Source organism: Ctenocephalides felis, unplaced genomic scaffold (assembly GCF_003426905.1).
Source record: "Ctenocephalides felis isolate EL2017-DRISC unplaced genomic scaffold, ASM342690v1 CF-g0.4_SCAFFOLD_01604, whole genome shotgun sequence".
In the NCBI taxonomy this organism is placed as follows: domain Eukaryota; kingdom Metazoa; phylum Arthropoda; class Insecta; order Siphonaptera; family Pulicidae; genus Ctenocephalides; species Ctenocephalides felis.
In genome coordinates, this window is record NW_020537758.1 from 37,416,261 (window position 1) to 37,440,304 (window position 24,044).

The window sequence follows — 24,044 nt, forward strand, 5'->3', positions numbered from 1 at the left end:
CGTAAATCGACGTTTCGTTCACGTTTAGCCCGCAATTTTGAATCGATTTTGAAAATTTAAAAACCGTTTGATAGATATTGGTTGGGAATCGTCTTGATTAGTTTTGGTAGAGATCGTCCGGGCCGTTCTCTTGTAATAAAGTGTTAAAAAAAATTGCGACGATTTTTATGAATTTGTTTTTACGGTAGATCCATTGCCTTATAGATCATGCTAAAATATTTCCGCTCTACGACAAGTCGTTTAATTTTAAAAATTCGTCAAATTTTGCAAAAATTAGTATCGTTTTTTTGGCGTTTGTCAAAATTAAACCTTCCATCGACGTTTGCCTCAAAAACGCTTGAATCGATTTCTGAAATTTAAAAGCCAATCGATGTTTTGATGTGGATTATCTTTTCTCAGCTTTTTCGACGATCGCCCGAGCCATTTCTTTGTAATTTAGAAAAAAAGTGTTAAACTTTTCGCCAACATTTCGATTTTAAAAAATCAAACGCTTGTTCCAAAGAAATTAGTTGCGAAGGTGAAAATCTACGAGCCGTTTTCTTGTAATTAACAGTTAAAAAAAAAATAAGCCGATTTTTATGGAACTTTTTTGGCGATTATATCATGGTCTTATACAACTTACTGAATTATTACGGCCTTACGACAAGTAGTTTAATTCTAAAAATTTATCAAAGTTTGAGAAAAATGAGTAGTTTTTTGACGTTTGTTTAAATTAAAATCAGATGATTTACTTGGTATAACAATATAGTACTTGTTTTTAATGAACATACTAAACCACTAAAGTCTACGGAAACTGGTTCAATCATGAATTTTTTGATTTTTGAAAATTTGCTTTTAGAAAATACTCCGAGTTAACGTGATTGTTCGTTTTCAATTATGTGTCATAAATCCACTCGGAATATTTTAATCACTCCTAAGTTAATTTATTTTTTATTGATTAAGTCGATTATTTGCACATATCGGGAAGTTCATGTAACTTGCTTCAAGGCCAAAATTCCAATAAATAGTTGAAAAATGGTTTTAAACTATACATAGGTGGAAAACCAACACATACAAAATACTAAACCGAATACATACGGTGAATTTTCTAAAAAAGCGCGGCCAAATAATCCAAACTTAATAATCCAAATCCAAAAGTAAATCACTTGTCGCAGGCCTTAATATAGGTTAGTATGTTCATTTAGAGCAGAATCTCTATCGCCATGCAAAGTTCACCAAAATCATAAAAAATTAACAATCTATTATGAAAAAGAAACGATTTGACCGATCTTCACCAAAACCTGATTTTTGACAAAAACATGAATGATAATTTTTGCAATTTTCTGCCAATAGTAAAGAATCGAATCAACCAATTGACTCACAAAACCAATCAACACAAGTGCTTATCCAGTTTCATTTTATAGTAATAATTTTAACATCAGTTCAGACGAGAAAACGTCGAGGGAAGGTCAAATATTGAACCACGGCAAAGACGCAGATTATTTTTAAAAAAATGCATATATATATAGGGTAAAGAGGGTCCAATTTAACTATGAGCAATTATATTGTGAAAACTAAACGAAAAAACATAGTAACAAATAAGACACATCAAACAAAAAACTATCTGACTATGTTTAGTACATCTCCCAGCTAATTCATCACTGTAGAAATTTGTTTTCTTTTGCTGTTTTTCAAAAATTTGTCGCTTGGTTTTTTTTACCTCATGGGCGTGGTAAATCGGACGGCGAGAAGACAAACAACCCAAGTATTATTTTTAATTTTAATGGAATTTAACGAAATATTAGCAACATTATTCAGCCAAATTTTATGGATACATTTTTTACAAGAGATACTCTATCTATATAACCTTGATTTGATATTTTGTCCAAAATATTCATCAGCAGAGTTGGAATAAATATTTATTTAATTTATCTCTTGTAAAAATGCTTTTTTAAACGTTGTAAGAATGGCTGGTTGTACAATTTTTCCCTCTACTTTAAATATTGTTGTTAAGAAATCGTTAAAACTTTACTCGTCTTTGAGATATCGGTGGTATACCTTTCTACCTGCGGAACTTTAAAAGCCCCGCTCTATTTATATATATATATATATATATATATATATATATATTAATTTGTTACATACTAAAAACTTTGAATTATGACCTCCCCCTAGCGCCGAAGCTGGATCCGCCACTGCATTGACCGCTAGTCTCCATACATTCTCAGGTACAAGGTACATGAGGTGCTCCACCTCCCCTTTCCTCCATCCTCCTCCTCCTCTTTCCCCTTTTTTTCCTTTTTTCCGCTTTTTTCACATTTTTTTTCATTTTTGATTGCGTTTTTTTTGCATGTTGTGGTTTTTGGGTAGATTCTGGGTGTTCTGCAGGCATCTTCCGCAATGTGTCCCTCTGCGTGTGACCTGTCGCATCATGAACCTCAGGTTGACCATCACTTTGTGTCTTCGTTTCAGGATCTTTCTCTGCGCCTGCCATAGCCAGCCACCAGCACTGGCTCCATTTTTTTTACTTCAGAGTCGGTCGTCGTTGTCTTCAGCTGGATTCCCCTCACTTGTGCCTCCAGAGTGATTTCACCGAGTATGCGGTCGCTTAAACCACTCGGCTATTTGAGTTATTGATGATAAGAGTTATTTTTATATTATACTGTATTAATATTGAATTTGAATAAAGCATATGTCTCATACACATCTCTCTTATCATCATCTGCTCTCTACCCTTCTCTTTCCCCAGTTTTCCACTATCTTCGTCATCTCACTCTTTATGTATCTCTCTTACAGTCAAGTGCGAACCTTGAGTTTTTCAGAAATATACTAAGTGTCAAGGTCGAACACATTCGAGATTTGCCGAGGTTCGAACCCCATTTATCTGAAAAAAAAAATTGGAGCCAATAATTGTTCTAACTGTATAAATAAATAAGACATATAGATTAATAATTAAATTTATTGAGTGTCAGAATTACAAAAATCGACATAATATATATGCACATATGCATATAGGAATGGAAATTTGAAAAGCGTAGTAGAAAGGTGGATACAATTACAGTTGTATGCTGCACATATTTATGAATATCATACAAAGTTTTATTGGAATCCATATAACTTCTATTTGTCATGTAATATAATATATAACTCACCAAATATGCCTTATCCAGCTTTCTCAAGTGCCGTTCATTACGAATTAAACAGTGACATAGCCTGCAGTCAAATTACTTACAAATGTAGAAGTTGCTTAGAAGCTAAACCGTGCAGAAGTTTCTCTAGTTGATACTGTACGAGGATTTATTTGTGTAGCACAAATGCGAAATTAATTTGCCGAAATCATATTACCCACTGTCAGTAAGTTGCTTGACTTTGCATGCTTAACCGTTCCAGATTCTCGGCGAGCGTTCGGCTGCTCCCTTCTTTGCATGTAGTAGACGGGGACAACTAATTTCTCATATGAAGGTAAATCAGTATTTGTCGAAAACCCAAATTTTTTTAGAAATATGTTTAGCATAGACATCAGAAATATTTTTGTTGAATAAGTTTTTAAACTGCTACTAATAGATAATGAAATTTTTCAACTCTGCAATTGAAGAGTAATTATGATCTTATGGAAATAATACATATATATATATATATATATATATATATTATTACCTTGAATGCGATGCATGCAAAAAATGCGCCAACACGAGATTCGGATATATAATTCATAATATAGTTTTTCAATATCTTTAGAGAAATATATATTTTCCTTGCATCGTCTACCAATCTTTGGACAATACTTTTAAAATACGTTGAAAATTTAACTTTAAAACAATAATCTGATACACGATGTGAAAGTAAAGATGAATACATACGATTCGGTTCTTACACTATTATTTAGGAGAAGTTTATGAAGCAAGTTTAGAAAATTTAAATAACGGAAAATTAAATTTAAAAAATACAACATGAAATACGAGTCTTTTATTCACGAACTGTTTTTGCTTAGAATTATTTTTGCTCTCTTGCTTGGTATGATTTGCTCAATAGAATAAATTGCATTCAATCTCCAAAATGGATAAGTAAAATGTTTCAAATCCCAAATAATAATTTTACACAAGCATTAGAAACTTAAAAATATTTTTGCAAGCAATATACTGAACTAAAATTTTTGTTTATCATAAAATGGATATTTGGATAGAAAATAAGAATTTAAAAATAGATAAAATTTAAAGATACGGCAACCCGCAAATCGCCTCGATCATCTAAATAAATTTAAAATTAATGTATTTTATACGCTTTTAGATTAAGTTTTTCAAAGTAAATTTATTGACTAAATGTTATAAGTATAAAAAAAGGAAAGTATAAATTATTGAGATGTAAAACTATAATCTTTTAAAAATTTTTAGAACATATCAACTTTTAAATAAGCAAGAGTACTTTGTAAAACTAAAAATGAAACTAGCTGTAAGGGGAATTCTGTCTTGAGGCAATTATGGCATCGTGCCTTAAGGCAAATTGCTGGAACTTCCCGCACCGTAACGAAATGTTCGAGGAATACTGAATGTTTTCAAATAGATTATTATAAATATTGTAACATTGTGTAATATTTATAAGAATTATATAAACCGAATTGCAGAGTTGAAATTATTTGTAAAGTATATTAGAACTATAGTCAGAATTAAAAATAAAATCTGAAATATTTTCGATATACAAAATACCAAAATACCAAAAAAAAAAAAAAAAAAAAAAAAAAAAAAAAAAAATTGACAAAATTTTTTTTTTCAAAATCAATTATTTTGTTAAGACAAGTAGAAAGTTCTTTGAATCATTTAAATCGGACGCTTAGTTCTCTCAAAAACTGCCATTTTTTACATATTTAGCTCCGTATCTTCGAAATGGCTGGGCCTGTCTTTGCCAAAAAGTAATAAACACTTCTCCCAATCATTACTAATTGAATGTTTTTTAGATCATTCAAATCGGATACTCCGTTCGCTCAAAAATTCGATTTATATTTTCTGCACTCTTTGCTCCGTATCTCCGAAACGGCTGGACCTGCCTTTGCCAAAAACTAATCAGCTCTTTTCCCAATCAATAGGAATCGAATGTTTTTTGAACCATTTAAATCGGTTGATCCGTGCGCCCTAAAACGTGACTGGAAATTTGTATCCACACATACATACACACACACACACACACACACACATCCATTTTTTCTGAGGTATGCCAAAACGTTCAGAAACCTTCAAAACGTCGAGAAATGTAAAAATTTTCAATTCCGATTTTCGGCCCATTACAATAACTTACCCTACGGGAAGTTAAAAAAACTAGTTGCATTAACTGTAAATTCTTTGAATTATGTTCAAGATTTTAAAGGAAATACTTATAACTTAATTTAAGAATTCATATTTTGCATTAAAAATTAGTTCACATAGTGGTAAGATTGAATGTCGCATATTACTAATTTTATTTTCTGTTTGAAATTCTCAATGTTGGTGAATTAGAATTACCTTTGTCATTTCATTTTTCCTACACTGGTATCTTTATACAAATTTCTTTCTAAACGGGATATGAAAATGTTTTCTTCTTCAAGCAATTTATATTTATTGTACATCGCAAAATCTGCAAATTTATAAACAAGATTGAGAACGAACGCAGACGAAAGGATGTCCTTTGACTTTATCTTCACATTATAAATATAACCAAGTTATTTCATATAAAAGCAAAATGTAATTTAATTCAATGCGTTATTCAAATAAGAACAGTTTGAATAGTCTTTTCTGTAAATTATTTGAAATTATGCACTTTGAAATGCCACACTAAGTACACTCAACTTGCTTGCTTTTCAATGCAATACTTTCATTATAAATTCATGTTCGATTTATAATATTGCATTTTAAATGTTATAAAATTGCATACATCATTTTATCGGTATTAAATTTGCAAATATAATTATAAAATTTTAATAATTTGAAACTGAAGATTATTTATTTAATCATTAAGTTAATTAATAATACGTATATGTTATTACCTGCGAGTTATTAAAACTCAATTGAAGTTTTGTATTTTTGAAAGTAATAATTTAATCTACTATTAACTTTTTTTAATTATATTAAAGAATAAATATAAAAGTTCTAGGTAAAACACCTATTTACTTTCACATTTTCAGTCGTCAATCATCTTCATTCTTCTACAGTCATCTTTGTGATTATACAAAAATTAATTAATGATTACAAACACAATATGTATATGAATATTATTATAAGCTAGTGGACTGGACTGGATCTGCCTTTGCCAAAAACGAATGAGCACGTCTCCTTATTAATACAAATTAAATGTTATTTGAATTATTCAAATCGGTTGATCCGTGTTCTCTAAATTGTCGACGAAACTTGTATCCGTACACACACATACATACATTTTTTTATAAAGTATGCCAAAGTGTTCACAAAACATTTCGAATGTAAAGATTTATAAAAAATATCATTTTCGTTTTTTTGCGACTACTATAACTTACCCTACGGAAAGTTAAAAAATAGTCTAGTGAAATAAAATTGTTATTCCATTAATAATTAATAAGAAAAATCATTATTATAAAATGTATGTATTAAAAAATATTAACTTTTGCTTATTGAAAAACAATACAAAATAATACCAATAATTAAATTAATATAATTCTCTCTGAATTTCTTAAATTCCATTTTCCACTAGGATTTGACTTTTGATTTTTCCACACTTTGAGAATCCTTCCCCGCCGGAAGTTCTACGTAGCAATAACTTTTGCAATTAGACACTTGCGGCGCTGGTCTCGCGTTTTACAGGAAACCGACGAGCTGAGCGGAAGTATTCATAACCTCAAATTTTTACTGCCCGACAGTTAAGTCTAGCGCAGATATGAAAAATTACCAGCGACGTTAGCATGTGAATATGAATTTCCTGATTTTTACGATCGCCGCCGATTCATGCTGCATCACGCTTTTGCAAATTAGGTTTTAAAATGTTATTCAAGTTTCATTACTCGTATAAAGTAATATGCAAAGTAATATTGCGCTTATAAAATTGGTTGTGAAAGAATTTGTTATCTTATTATTTTTGTTTGGGGTGAGTTACTAGTTTGCGCTATGGTAGATAGATAATTATTAAGATTTTCATGACGTAAATAGTTTTTGCGTATCAGTCTTCTCTATAGAGAATATATACTATTATATTTACTTTTTGAATGCATATAATACAAATTAAACAAGTTGGCTATTTAATTTGACGGGCTACCGTAAAGTGAGGTAAAAGTCTGAATTTCGTCAAATTGAGAGATTTATCCATACATCTTAACCTAATATTTTTCTCGAGTGGGCAACCCAACGGTTAACCGAATTCATTCATCATTTCTAATCACATTGGTCAATATTCAATTAGTAAACGAGCCCACCCATGAATTTTGATGGGTCATCTCAAAATATGATACTATCTCAAATGTCTAAAAAAAAACCCACACTGGCTGTCTAAAAAAAGCGAGCCCACCCATCAAAAAATTGCTTCCGACGTCACTGGTTTCATGTAATACTTTTATTAAAACATAGAGAAGAGTATAAGAAATCCAGAAGTCGAAATATAATTTTATTCTTCAGAATTAATTATAAACTGTAATAACTCATATTACTATTATATTAACTAGAGAGAATATATGACATCTATCATATGCCTAATCTAAAATATTTTCTATATGAATTTAAATTGCTTATGATAAATTACCAAGTATTTATTTAAATTACCTTATAATATTTTAATACAAATCATAACTATATTCTAATTCCATTTATAATTAGAGTATTTTAGTTTATATCTATCTGAAAATGGTTCAAGACATTTAAATTTATTTTTTATGAATTGATGTAATATGTATTAATATATATATATATATATATATATATATATATATATATATAAGGATACAGACTACTGTTCTTAAAATTATTTAACTTACTGAATAAGTAGATTACCTTATTATAAACATGATGAGAAAACATACTGAAGTGTTTGTTTCGTGTAATATATCTTCTTTTCAAAGTAATATCCGAATATATTCAATTATTTAAGTGAAAACAGCCATGATGTCTTTATTGGTAATTATCTGAAAATTAATTGTAATAATTATCTTAAAAGGATGGCATAGCATGGTTACTTATGAGGAAAATAAGCATATTAATAGAATTCAAAAAGATTCAATTATTTAATAAATTATATCATCAGTAACTATTTATATCAGCATCTCAATTTTCACTTATACTCTGAGGAACGGTGAAACCTTCAACTAAAAATTATAACGAGATAAATCTAAATTTATAATCAAAATAGAACTCTTTCATAATCAATTGAAGATCATTAAAAAACCTCAGAATTGAAGTGCCTTAAATCTTACTACGTATGAATTTTGATGAAACTTCTGTTTGTATTGTGAGTTTAGGTTTGATACTTTGAAAATGTTGGCCTATAAAAATAATCAACTTATGCAGTACTGCCTCTTTTTTCATAACATTTTGTATTTTAAATATAAAGCATTTTTTGAGCGTATCACTTAAATGCCTAGGTAGCAAAACTAACAAATAAACTTTTTATTTATGAGTAGTAAAATAAACTAATTTTACCTGATCGAATGGTTTTTGAATTGTACTATCCTCTTCCAAAAGTGTCTCTACATCTTCCATTAGCAAACTGTTTTTTTCCAGGACACTGTTTAGTTAATTTTCTTGGCGGCGCTTGTATGATATTAGCCTCCTTCGGTTTCTCTTCGATGTGATCTATGACCTTAAGATTATAATGTTTATATTTCTTTGCTAAAATAACTTCAATAATCGATAACAATAAAATAATAAAAATTATTTTCTTGAATTCCATTTTTAATTTTGTGTTTTATTTACTTGGTTAATAGTTTTTTTTTTTAGCAATAACACGTCGTAATTGCTGCGTAATTCTAACTAATAATTGGGTATATCAACATCCGTATTTATTATCAGGAAGAAATATGATTTTAGCTTGTGTTATCGCTCTTGTACATTGAGTGTATCATATCAAAATGGGCGTATTCGTATGTACCCTAAAATATTTTATTATCAAATATATATATATATATATATATATATATATATATATATATATATATGTATATATATATATATATGCGTGTGTGTTATATTTATTAAATAAAACAATAATAGATATCAATTAATTGTTATTATTTAGAAAGTTTGTGACATCTAACCTTTTATCAATTATAAACAATATTAAATCGAAGGAGACGTCTTTCAGAGTTTATAGATTCTCTCAGATGATTCTTTCGATGCATAGATTTGAAAAAAATATTAAGGATTTTAATTAAAATTTTTACAGACTACAATTTTATTATTATTGTCATATTTTTTCAGATTTTCACTTGTGATCATTGATTGCAAAAATAACCTCGATTGAAAATAGCCATTCGAAGGCATTGCTGCAACATAACGTTTCATGAAAAATGTTTAATTAAGTTAATAATTATTATCTTTATATTACTTCACGAGACCAATTTTACTTTATAAATAAAACAATTTCGATATTTGATGACAATTTACGCTATGAAACAAATATAAAAGATAGAAGTATTTCCATTTCCACAATAGATAGATAATAACGTGTAAAATAAGTAGGTTCAATAAAATATATATTAATAATTAAATAATTCTATGCAAAATGTTATCAATTATATAATTATATTATATTTAATATAATTTTGAATTATATAATTTTTAATTGAAAGAATTCTTAAGCTTTTACGTAGTTCAGAAAAATAATCATATTAGCTTGTATTTAGAAAATCTTACATATATAACTAAATCATTTTAATCAATATAATTCCTCCTTGTTTATCTACGTTAAAAATAGTAAATCAATAGGTTAATAACCGCATCGCGGTCGGTTAAACATTAGTACTTTAAAAATTTACATGGTACTTCAACAACTTTGACAAATAATTATTTGTCAATACAAATAAAATGTTTTTTAAATTATTTAATTCAGACGCTCCGTTATCTCAAAAACTGAATTACCATATTTGGCTCTTCTGCCCCGTATCTTCGAAACGGCTAGGCCTGCCTTTGCCAAAAACTAATCAGCACGTCTCCTTGTTAATACGAATCGAAAGTTTTTTGAATTATTCAAATCGTTTGATTCGCGTTCCCGAAATCGTCGACGAAAATTTATGTTCGCACATGCACACACACACACACACATACATCCACTATTCCTATAAGGTATGCCCAAAAGATTCAGAAACCACTGAAACGTAAAGATATGTGATAAAATTGCCATATTAAAAATTTCATTTTCGATTTTTTGCGATTACTATAACCTACCCTACGGGAAGTTAAAAATAAATATAATATCTTTAGTACTTTGGCCGAATCTTATAAATATCTACAAACACTATCATGGAAAACTTGAGCATGTAATTATTACTCACTTTATTGAAACATTTTTTAAATTATCCTCTAAAAATTCGCCTGCAAGAACCATTTGCCCATCTTTTTCCAGGACCGCAACTTGGATTCCTCGGCGGAGCAATTATAATGCTAGCTTCTTTAGCAGTGCTTTTAGATTCAGCAAAGTTTTGTCCACTAATTGCCAAGTAGCACAGTAACACAATAAATATTAAACCAATGCAAACTTTCATTTTTTATTGTTGTTTCACCATAAAATAATTCCACTGAAACTTAAAATGTTGTTGTCTCTCAAAGTGCTATTGCTATCACATCATGGTTATCTAGTTTTCGGTTCAAGTTCAAAACTGAAATAATGCGCATACGATAAAGTTTATCGTTGTTTTTAGCATACTCAGCTATTTTGAATGCATGTATGGACACGAAAAAATATGACGAACACGTAGTGAAGATACGTAAAATTTTGCTCAAACAGCAATAAAATATTTTTATTTTGATGATGATGTATATAATATACAGTGCTGGATTTACAGTAGGGGCAATCGAGGCTACTGCCCAGGGCGGCAAATTTTGGGGGGCGGCAAAATTTGGATAGTTAAAAAAAATTCTATACAAATCAACTTTTTTTTAACAACATCTTATATTTCAAGAAATATAATCAACAAATCATAATATAATTGCAATGCAAAATTTGGGTTGAAATAACCAATAACTAACATTTATTATTTTGCCTTGCATCCCTCTCTGAACGTAAATTTGGCAATTTGGCTAATATAAAGATCCGTAAACAATCTGAAAGTATAAGAAAAATATGAGTTTGTCCACTTCCAAGCTTATAGCGTCGAAAAAAAATTAAACTAGTGACTCATGGCATTGTGCGTTAAGACAAATTCCTGAAACATCCCGTACTAAAAATTACATTTTATAAACAACTTTAAAATTTTTTGAAGAATGAAAAAAAAAGACTTAAAACACATTTTTTGTATTTTGAAATTTTTTGAAAATTATGAACTTTTTGCAAAGCAATCGCGCTGCGTAGCTGTTTCGGAGAAGAAATATCGAAATTCAATTACCATTTTTCGTAATTGCCTGTGCCAAAAGCTAATCAGCACGTCTCCCCATCAATACAAATATATTATTTTTTAATTATTCAAGTCGATTTCGAGAACACGGATCAACGAATTTAAATGATTGATAAGGAGACGTGCTGATTAGTTATTGGCTAAGGCAGGTTCAACTGTTTTGAAGATACGGGCCAAAATGCCAAAAATGATAATTCAGTTTTTGAAACAAAGCGTCCAATATCATTCAAAAAAATTACAGAATAAATAACTGCTTAAATTTGTGGGGGGCAGGTTTAGCGGTTTTGATAAAAAAATTGAAAAAGAAATATTTGGCGGACAAAAGTGATCATAAGACATATGCACATTAAATTATCAGATATTTTAAAGATATTATAATAATAAGTATGAATTTTGTTTACATTTATATGCGTTCTGTAAAATTGTTTATCCGTTAGACGGCGACGCGGCGCTTACGCGCTTCTATTTTTTGTCCCTACGCAGCTGAAGCAGCGCGATTGCTTTAAAAAAAAGTTCGAAAATTCGTAAAATTTCAGGGATGGGGCGGCATTTTTGTCAGTGCCCCGGGGCGCCAAATTTCTAAATCCGGCCCTGATAATATAGTAATAATAAACTAAGATTTTTAAAATTTACATATATTCTTGTATTGAACCTGTTCGATTGGGTCTATATACCGCGATCAACAAATGTGAAAGGGCGCGTATGAAAGTTAATAAAATACTATTTGTTTGGATTAAAGTTTCGTTTTCTGTGTATTGAGTTATTATCTAACCCTGAAACTAATTAAAAAATAATTTCAGAATATTTGAGTGAATCGAATTTAAATAAAAAATTTTAAACAGTCCGTCACAAAACTGTTTAATTAAATAGTTCAGTAATTATTGCGTGTGCTATATTATTATTATTTCTAATATAGTTATCAATTTGTTTATAGATTTGAATATTCTAATTTTTATTTCCAAATAGGCATATTACTCTGATGAAAGTAGTAAATACCTAATTTTATTATACCATGTAAAATGCAAGGAAATTCAATTTAACAAAATTTAGAAAACTTGACATGTAGAGTAGTAATATGTTGGATCTTTATGCAAACTGAACTAGCTAAATGTTTCATTATATCATGCATAATTTATATATGATTTATATATAAAAGACCCAACATTTTTTTTCAGTTTGAGAGAAATAGGAGATCCAAAAGTATATTTTGGTAAGGATAGGCAGCATAAAAACTAATAACTCTTCAACAAATTCAAATGCACAATTTCTTGCTCTGACAGATAGACAGCTTAACAACAATTTGTTAAGCAGTAGTAGTAATTTAAACTATTAACTACCAAGAATATTTTGAATGTTTAAATGGTATCAAAATGTATCACTCTGTTCTCCTTTTTTCAATAAATTCAGCGTTCATAAATAATCTAATAATTAAAATAGTGAATTTATCTGTAAAACTCTGTTTATTTTTTTCTGTGCTCTTTTTGCATTACAACACATATTTCTCTATGATTTCTTGGGCACACTGGGTACAATGTGTCAAATATGATATCAAACAATTATAATTTATTTTATATATATATATATATATATATATATATATATATATTTATATATATAGTTCTGAATACCCATTTCTTTAACATGTTTTTACTGTAAAATCAACTTTCTTTGGTCAGTTTCTATTTTTGTTGTGCTAAAACTAAAACCAGAATCACATTGGGTATTCATTTATATAAATAGGCAATTATAGGTAGTTTCAGTCATATTTTATGCCTCAAAATTCCATTAAAAATCTCGGAGACCATTATATATTTTATTATTTGATGCCTGATTCAATAGATCTCGAATTTCTAAAAATAAATTAAAAAAACAGTTTTATTTAAAGAATGAAAGTGAAAATTGTTGAATGCTAATATGTAATATAAATTTATGAGAATGAAATTTATAATATTTATCTTACGTTGTTTTTGTTCATCGGTAAATTCTTGTTTGGGAAATTCAACATCAAATGTTATATAAAGAGTTCCATGTAAATTATTATCTTCGTAGTTTGGCATTCCTTCACCCTTCTTGCGTATGCGAGCTCCAGGCCATGTTACTTTATCTCGTTGAATTGTTACTTTATGACCATCCAGATGTGTTATGTCCATAGTGAAACCAGTTAAAGCATCCTAATATTATTAATATTTGTGAATAACAAATTTCATATAAAAATATATATATTTGTAATCCATGTTATGTAAATTTGATCTAGTTCTCTTTTCATATAAAAATGATTCCAACATTAAAGTTATATTTACAACTTATATTTTTTATGATATGATTTCCATAATTAATAATACCAATTAATTTAATAAAAATTATATAAAAAACGTGAAGTTAATATCAAGATCTAGTATAAATTAATTAAGCTCAGTATTTTAATATATATTTACTGTAAGTAAGTATATTACCTGTAAGCTTAATGTAATATTTGTATATAAATCATCTCCTCGTCTTTCAAATTTGCTATGAGGAGCAGTTTTTATTTTAATTATCAAATCTCCAGGATCTCCATCCAGATGAGGTTCTCCCTCAGCCATAAATCTAGTTTCCTGACCATCAACCATTCCTAATTCAATTTCTACTTCTAATGTTCTCTCCTCATTTACTAATTTTACATTTGGACATTCATCACAAACAGTTTGCTGAATCATTTGAAATCTTCCTGGACCAAGGTTTCTTGTGACCATTTCTTGTCTGCAATTACATTTGCGTGTTCCACTGGCTGGTTTTATTACTGGCTTGTTTCTCGTAATCTAGAATAATAATTAATAGATATTTATATATTTTTTTTATATATTAATGAAATATATTAATATATTTCATTTCTCGTTTATATTGAAAGCATATGAAAAAACATTTAATGTGATTTTGTGATACAATTGTCAGTAACTTTTAAATGTAATTTAAAATATATTTGGACATTAATAGAAAATAATAAATAAAAATTAAATATATTAAATAAATCATTTGTTAATGCAAAATAATTTTATAAGCTTGTAGAACGACACATCTCAGAAGGAAATCTCCCAAAGAATAGTGAACGAATTAGCTTTTTTGATTAATGTTCAGAAATTGTGAACGATATGGGTGAGTATTTACCAACTAGAAATGATGTCTCTACTTACAAGTACTATAACCAAATATATACATAAAAAGATTGATGTGCAGAAGTTATGAATGATATGGGTAATTATCTACCAACTAGAAATGTTATTGCTACTTACAAGTAGAATAAACAAACTATGAGTACATAAAAACGAATATGAGTAGATAGAAAAAAAGATATAAGTACTACTGTATTTAAATGTATGAATTATTCTCTTCATTACTTACTTCAACAAAGTTGCCATTGTAAAGTTCTTCTAATGATACTGTCAAATCCATAACAATATTGGCACCTTTGGGAGTCTCATGTCTCTGGTCACCGGTATCAAAATGAAATCCAAAATCTCCAAAGAAACTCGCAAATGGATCTTGATTATTCATCATGCCATCTTTCTTCAAACATTCTTCACCACATCTATCATACTTTTTTCTTTTGTCTGCATCAGATAATACCTCATAAGCTGCTCCTAGATCTTGAAACTTCGAGGCTGCATCTGGATCGTTTTTATTCTTATCAGGATGCAATTCCTTTGCTTGTTTCCTATAAGCTTTCTTAATTTCATTTAACGTCGCACTACGAGATACTTTTAATATTGAATAGAAATCTCGTCCAGCGCTGGCTAGTAAAAAATAAATACTTAGGTTAACTAACACTAAATAACACAGTTTGTACGAAGGAATCATTGTAAAGCAAAAATTAAATTTTGATCATAAGTAAGTTCTTATAAAACAATGTGTTTATGTTATAATTTTCGTAAATATCATAGTTTTTAGTCTATTATTCAACGTTCGTTAACTAATGATCAAAATGCCGAAAATGACAGCTAGACACATTGCATTTGATGTTGTGTTGAACTCCCATTGGTCGAGCGATTTAAAGTAGGGTTTATATCATAGATTAATAGATGCACATACAAATAAAGAAAACACCACTAGTTAATTTATTTTACACATTTTTGTTTTATTGCAATAATCAATCATTACGAGTATGTACTTCTACAAAATCTGATCATATAAATGAAATATATTCACTATAAAATAAGATTATTTACGTGTAAATCAACAACTGTTGAACTACTTGTAAATTAAATTAATTTCACTATAAATGGCTAGAGAGCAAAATAATCGAATATCAGTATAGACCTAATCAGATTATATTTTATTTAGATTATAACACTTTTATTGTTAAAATTAAAGATTCAAATAAACGTTGGTTCGATTTTCAAACAAAAGAGGCGCTCAAGTTTCTGAAACGCAGTCTTCGACCAAATGTGCACACCTTATAGTTTCACATCTATGATTACTATCTACCCATACTATGTTGTAAGACTTGATTTCATTGTTGAAGTTGTTCGTAGAAATGTTAACCTAAAAGACACAATGTTTTTTTTAAATGTAAGGAAGGTATATTATATGTTCAATATGAACGCAAATATGTATAATATAAATTAAAATATGTATTAGAAGTTATAAATTGGAATCCACAACACCATGGCACACATAACGTTTTCGATAAAAAGGAAAATGTTGCATTTGTTTGCAGCTGTTATGCTCATTATATTGTTCAATGAGTATCTTATTTACTATTTAATACAATTTAAGGTAAGAATAGGAAATAAGAAAAATGTTTATTTGCAGTTTTTAAACAACTTCTCAATTGATATTTTCTTAACAATACGAAAATTCGAAAACCTTTATCATACATTTTGATTTAATTCTTTTAATATTAAGTGGTGCTAAGGAAAATATGGCAACGGTATCGAATAATAAGGCAAAGTATGAATAAATCAAATACATGTAAAAGCTATTGAATATTTCTTTTATGCTCAGTATTAATTTTAATGCTTTGTAGAGGGTAACATAGACATTGTTTATAATTACATCACATTCATTTAGTTCCATATAAGTAATATTAATGATTGTAATGATTGGAAATTTTACAATCAAAGCTAAGTAAATATTCACAGCTTCATCATATTGAACTTCAAAAAATTATCTGATACTGCTACAAAGGCTTCAAAACATTTTGAGAGGTTGGGTTTTCTGTGTAATTTATAAAAATTATTCATTACTATTATTGGAACACCATTGAATTACATGCCATATTATTTTTTGTACTGATTTATGAATTCGTAATTTATTGACAGGGAAGGAGATAGCGACAATATAAATTTTCATAGAACGTTTTTGTTCTTCCATTACATAGTATGGTGTAAGTGCACAATTTTTAATCATAATTAAACTTTATAACATTTGCACAATATTTTAAATTGTTAAATAATTTTACTTTCTTGAAAGATATGTGTATTCTTTATTGACCTTTTGCTTCTTTACTCATAATTAGCATAACATTTTACAGTGCAATTTTATGTGTTATGTTATGTTAATATTTCACAGTGCAATTGGCCCAACGTCACAGAACAATCACATAACCAATACATTAAAGCTCTTATTTTATCTGATACACATTTGCTTGGCAAACGAAAAGGCCATTGGTTTGATAAATTACGTCGAGAATGGCAAATGCATAGAGCATTTCAAACAGCTATTGCCCTACATAATCCAGAAGTGGTATTTATTTTAGGTAATAAAATATCTTAATGATATTTTTATTTTAATTAAGTATAAAATATTGTTTTAGGTGATATATTTGATGAAGGTCTTTGGGCTAATAAAGAAGAATTTAATGAATATCATAAGCGATTTAATGATTTATTTAAACTACCTAAAAATATAGAAATGTATGTGGTTGCTGGGAATCATGATATAGGCTTTCATTATGAGTAAGTATTATTTATGATAATTATTTCTAGGTACATGTATATTTAAATAAGATAATGATAAATATATAAAGAAGTAAATAAATCCTATATATAAAATGTAAAATAATTATTTTTGAATGAAAAAAATAAAAAAAACAACTTTCTTCATATGGTAATAAAAATAAAAATCCAACACATATAACTGCAAAGTGTTGAAGTAATTGCTATTTATCACAGTACTATAATTTTGCTCTTTTTAGAATATTCAAATCTCGAGCAGAACGGTTTTCGATTACATTAAATGCACCTCCTGTTCGTATTATAACTCTTAAGAATGTACATTTTGTACTCAATGGCTATGGAAGGTGATGGATGTTTCTTATGTCGACAAGCTGAAAATCTGGTTTATAATATATCAGGTATGACTACCTAATAATTATGATAATCATGAATTGAGCTTACAAATAATAATAATATTATTAACATGATCTTTTATGTTGCAGAGACTTTAAAATGTTGGGAAGGTGTAGTAAGTTGTGATAAGGTTGTTCAAAAGAAACATTATAGTAGGCCGATTTTAATGCAGGTATTAGCATTTGATCTAAAATATATTCTTTTTTTCTACATTAACTAATCACACTAATACATAACAATCTAGAAAAGATGAACATTTTGAATGTTTATAAAAGCATTTAAAAAGTTTGAAGGAATATTAGGAATAGATGAAAGCGGAATTATGTATGTAGCACCTTATATAAACAAAGTATGTGTAAGATATTTTATTTTTAGCACTTCCCATTATATAGAAAATCAGATGCCTTGTGCAATGAATGGGACTCACTACCTACGAATGACCATTTCAGAGAGAAGTGGGATTGCCTCTCTAAAGAGTCAACACAATTTTTGAAAAATACTATTAATTTTCGTGAGGCCTGGTCAGGTCACACACACCAAGGATGTATTTATCAACATTGGGAGAATCCAATAGTTTACGAGTATACAGTTGCTTCATTTAGTTGGAGAAATAGAAACGATCCCAGTTATATTTTGGTAATTTGAAAGAATGAAACTGCTTAAAAAGGTATGAAACTTTTATAATAATAATTTAATTTTAGGCCCTGTTCTCAGTTGACTATTAATTTTCGTGAGGCCTGGTCAGGTCACACACACCAAGGATGTATTTATCAACATTGGGAGAATCCAATAGTTTACGAGTATACAGTTGCTTCATTTAGTTGGAGAAATAGAAACGATCCCAGTTATATTTTGGTAATTTGAAAGAATGAAACTGCTTAAAAAGGTATGAAACTTTTATAATAATATTTTAATTTTAGGCCCTGTTCTCAGTTGATGATACTCTTATATACAAATGTGCCATGCCAACAGAAAATACAGTTTATAAATATATATATTTTGTCTAGCTTTGTGATAATTTTGGGCTTGATAACATATTTTTATAGAAGCAGAAAACATTATAAATTAAAATGAAATATCAATTTTTCATATATATATATATATATATATATATATATATATATATCGATGCTTTTCTGACGCAACCTCGTATCTCAGAAACTACTACTTTTCAGGAGAGACAAAAAACGTTTTATAACGAATTTTTGAACTGCTGTTAACAATTTTTTTTATAAATTTTAAAAATATTCAATCTTGTGACAATTATTTGAGTCAAGTATGATATTACAAACAATTAATCATTATTTTTTCTTCAATTCTTTGAGATACGTGTTTGTCGCACGGAAAAAAATGTAACATATGTGGTTGCGTCATGCTGTTTTCAAATAAGAGTACATGAATAACTTTTTTCAATTGTTTTATTTTGAGAATCGATCAACTTTTTAAATAATTCTTAATAAAAAAACAAACAATATTAAACTTGCGTAATTAAATAGAATCGAGGAATAATAAATGATTACAAATAGATTATTATAAATACTGTAACTTTCATTATTCGTATTTGAATGACAAAATATAAGAATAAACTGGACAACGACGTTTATATTCGTTTACATAAAAAGTAAATGAAAGTAAAAAAAAAACATATCTCATATATATTTCTAAGAATTATATAAACTAATTTGCAAATTTAAATTTATTTATTTGAGGTATATAAGAGAGTTTTAGAATATTAGCTAGCATTAAAATTAAAATTCGAATCATTTTTTATATTTAAACAAAGAAATAATTGTAAATTAAAAAAAAATGGACAAAAAAACTCTGCTTTCCTAAACTAATCGATTCTTTATACTGCAAAATGTTCATTGAATCATTCGAATCGGAAGCTTTGAAACGACTGGGCCTGTCTTTTTCAGAAACTAATCACCACGTCATCAATACAAATTGAATGTTTTTAAATAATTCAAATTGGATACTCTGTTTTCTCAATAGGAAGCGATTGCTTTTTGAATGTTTCAAATCGGTTGATCCGTGCGTTTATATACGCCATCATGTATTCTGAGATACGAGGGTGCGCATGGCACATTTTCTGAATTGAGATACGTGATTGTATTTTCTCAATAAAAAAACGTTCGGTTGATTTTTTTTTTATAAAACTTCACAGATCTATGCGTCTATATTTAGGATTGATTTTCCGATTAAAACTCAAAATCGTTTAAAAATCGAGTTACGAGGTTGCGTCAGAAAAGCATCGATTATATATATATATTATATATATATATATATATATATATTTAGCATGTCAGCCAGGAATGCCGGTATAAAATATTATGAAAAACTATTAATATATAAAATATATTATTTATATTTAAATTTATAGTATCTTCTTTTATCGATGCCGCTCGATATAACACAGTGCTTTCTGTTATTTCATCTGAAAATTTTCATGTTGAGATAGAGTTCATGATTTAAACATACATCTTAAATATGAAAATTTATAACAATTACAATAATTTATATACCCATCAAATCGAGTATAAACAATATTCAAAAGTGATTTTGTTTTTATATTCTATTACATATTTAAGTATGTGATAAAATCAAATTAAAAATTACAGATATCATAGGTTTCTTTGAATTATATCAAGTTGAGATTGATCGATTTTCTTCAATTTCTGTACCGAAAATAAAATGTATAAAATAGGCTTTAAATTTCTTTTGAAAAAATCTGGTTTGAGAAATTTTGAATTTTTTTAAGAATTTGCCTTTTCAAAAAAAAACGAATATAGAAAATTTTTTTAAAGCAATCGGCCTGCGTAGCTGTTTTAGAGACGAAATATCAAAGAGTCATGTTGCTGTTGCTTACAGCTAAACATTTGGTACGGAACCCATAGAAATTTGAATAAAATTTGTACTTATTATTAATATCTCTATAAAATATCTGGTGATTTCTTTACTTTTATTTATTGCATCTGTTAAACCTCTAAACGTGCCTTTTAAAAAAATTATCAGTTTATTCACAATACAAAATATTTTTTTGAAAACATTTAAATAGGACGCTACGTTCTCTCAAAACTGAACTTTTGCCCCGTATCTTCAAAACTACTGGTTCTGTCTTTTTTTGTTTCGATCATTCAAATCGGTTGATCCGTGTTCCCGAAATCGGCGATGAAAATTTGTATCCGCATACACGCATTTATTTTTGTAAGGTCTAAGATATAAAATATTTCTACATTCTATTTTTTTACATTTTATTAAAAAATATGCTTCAAAATTACAGTTTTATTAAATAGTAATGCATTGGAACTTAGTTAATATATTGTATATCAATCAATCATTTGCTTGCTTTCATGTATTACACAATTCAAATATTACCAATAACTATTCTTTTGTGAGAGCCGTTTTTATCACATAAAAGGCATTATAATGCAATTCACTTATGTGTTTAATCTCTTATATTATATTATTATATTTAATGAATAAAATTTAATTATTTAGATATTAGATTGTAAAAAATTCTTCGAAAACCTTACAAAAAATTATAACGGAACGAGTAGGTGAGCATGTTTACTGGAAAACAAATACAAATAAATTTTATATTAAAATTAAATTTTTCCGGATAAAAGATTTTAAAACTAAGTAAATAAATAAGTAAATAACGAAGATTTTATGATAGATTTTGATGAAATTGGTATATGCTTATATTTATAATTTTTATTCATTTATTTTTTCTAACTTGATTTATTAAAACTACACCTGTCAGAGTAATTAAACACTTTTATAAATAACATTAAGATAAATGCAAAAAAGATAAAATCGGCAGTAGAACGAACAAGTAATACTTTTATTATTTCCTAATATGAATTTACTCATATTTTTGGCTTATCTACTTAGATAAAGGAACTTATCACATTTTTCTGATATTGATATTTGATAAATATATTTTTGGCATTACAATTAGAATTATTTTAGTAGTTCATAGAACACAACGTGCACCTGGTGTAATAAAATATTGTCAATGTTTTTTTATATTCAGTAAATAAATATATGCATTTAGTTAGTAACAAAAACATATTTATATGAAGTCATAATAAACAAGAAAGCACTACAATAAGCAATGGATCTGAACCAAAAATAGCAATGAAGAGAACAAATACATATAAAATACTTGTAATCTCTTTTTCCATATTGCTGAGTACTGTTATTTTTAACGAGTTTGCTATATATTATTTAGTTCAATTGAAGGTATGGTTAAAATGAGCGACCTTTGTAATGTAAACAGTGAATAAACCTGATTTAACTTTTAGTGTGATTGGCCGAAATTAAGTGAAAATCATCCTTACAAAGATCCGGTCAAAGCTCTTATTATAACAGATACTCATTTACTTGGAAGGAAAACAAGTGTTTGGGCAGACCAAGTTTTGAGAAATTGGCAAATGACTAGAGCATTTCAAACTGCAATTACACTTCAAACCAGAAATAGTGTTTATTTTAGGTAACATGCAATGTGTTAATTATATATATATATATATATAATATATATAATATATAATTACTTTTTTATACTCGTTTACATAGTTATCAAAATTACACAATTTTTTTATTCTTATTTTTGAACTGCTATCATGATAATGAGGGGGTATTCTAGTCTTGAAGTTTTGCAAAATCAATTTTTTTATCTTCAAAGTTTAACTATATTTTAAAATCTGTAGGAACTATGCTCATCAATTCCAATTTTTACCATTTATAAAAAATTCGAGAATTAAAAAAAAGTTGTAAACAGTTTTACTAATCGTGGAAAAACATTTTTTTCTCTTAATTAACATGTTATTTGGAGGGCTGTAATCAAGTGAATGAAAACATGCCATTTTTTAAAGATTCTTTACTTTATCACCTGGTATTAATTAATAACTTATCAAAAAATGGATAGTAAATAAATTGTTTGCTTGTGTTGTAAAAATATTGTAAAATAAGTTTTCCATTCTTACAGAAAATCACATGAAACTCATTCATCCTCATAAAATCATAAATCATAAAATTGTAATTAATTTTAATTGGCATATAGAATTACAACATTATACTAAATAAGTTGTCAAGTATTATAAATATATTATTTATCAATCAACGACATCTACTAAATTTAACATTAATAATTGAATATGGAATATGTAATAAAATTTCAGTATGATGTTCGTAAGAGTCTGTCTAATCCCACATTTGAAACAAATATTTAATAAATATTTGCTGACACATTATTCTACAGGTGATTTACTAAATGAAGGGCTATGGTCTAATGAAAAAGAATTAAAAGAATACCATGAACAATTTTCAAACATATTTAGTGTTCCAAACTCAACGACAACCTTTGTCATTGCTGGAAATCACGACATAGGATTTCATTATGAGTAAGATATTGCATACACATATTAATTCTATAGAACAAGAATGATTACCTTTGAAAAGATACTAAACAAAGATATGTTAAACAACAACTAATTTAATTCTTTTTGTACAAACTGTATCACGTTATTTACTGCAGTTATAATACATGACTTATGAGCATTAAAATCACATAGGTCAAAAGCTAAATACAAAAAATATCAAGTAGCTAGATTTTATTTATTATACATATATATATATATATATATATATATATATATATATTAGGGTGGTCCTTAAAATGGTCATTTTCGAATTTCCTTGCTCCCAGGGTCTCAAATGGTTCCAAATAGATAAAAAACAATTTCTGAAAGTTTTAGCTCTTAATCTTAATGTTTAGATAGAGCGCAATTCAATCAAAGTTTTGTATGGAATAGCATGGAAAATTTATCAAAAATTTAAAAAATGTTTTTTAGATGTAATTTAGCGAACAAATAAATGAATAAAACTCATTCATTTGTCGCTAAATTATACCTAAAACATTTTTTTTGAATTTCCAAAATTTATTTCATGCTCTTTCCATAGAAACTTTGATTGAATTGCGCTCTATCTAAACGTTAAGATTAAGAGCTAAACTTTCAGAGAATTGTTTTTTATCAATTTGGAACCATTTGAGACCCTGGGAGCAAGGAAATTCGAAAATGACCATTTTAAGGACCACCCTAATATATATATATATATATATATATATATATATATATATATATATATATATTATTATATTATTTTTCAGAATTTTCAAATCCCGTGAGCAAACCTTCTCCTCA

The 24,044-nt window shown here is 27.8% G+C and overlaps 2 protein-coding genes across 2 annotated transcripts; one reads left to right on the forward strand and one right to left on the reverse strand.

Annotated features, from left to right (window-relative positions):
* Positions 1-13,092: 13,092 nt before the first annotated feature.
* Positions 13,093-15,471, reverse strand: LOC113372962 (dnaJ homolog shv-like). The gene is made up of 4 exons (XM_026613291.1): positions 14,891-15,471; positions 13,966-14,310; positions 13,473-13,683; positions 13,093-13,362 (listed from the first exon to the last, which is right to left on the reverse strand). Exons 1-4 carry the CDS (start codon positions 15,344-15,346, stop codon positions 13,298-13,300), a joined length of 1,077 nt encoding a protein of 358 aa, XP_026469076.1. The 5' UTR covers positions 15,347-15,471; the 3' UTR covers positions 13,093-13,297.
* Positions 15,472-16,018: 547 nt separating this feature from the next.
* Positions 16,019-23,247, forward strand: LOC113373689 (metallophosphoesterase 1 homolog). Its single transcript, XM_026613969.1, is given in 11 exon segments — positions 16,019-16,264; positions 17,060-17,246; positions 17,304-17,445; positions 17,685-17,767; positions 17,769-17,843; positions 17,928-18,010; positions 18,214-18,354; positions 18,574-18,693; positions 18,759-18,818; positions 22,146-22,333; positions 23,022-23,247. Coding segments are annotated over 11 exon segments (1,383 nt in total). The 5' UTR covers positions 16,019-16,186.
* Positions 23,248-24,044: the final 797 nt, after the last annotated feature.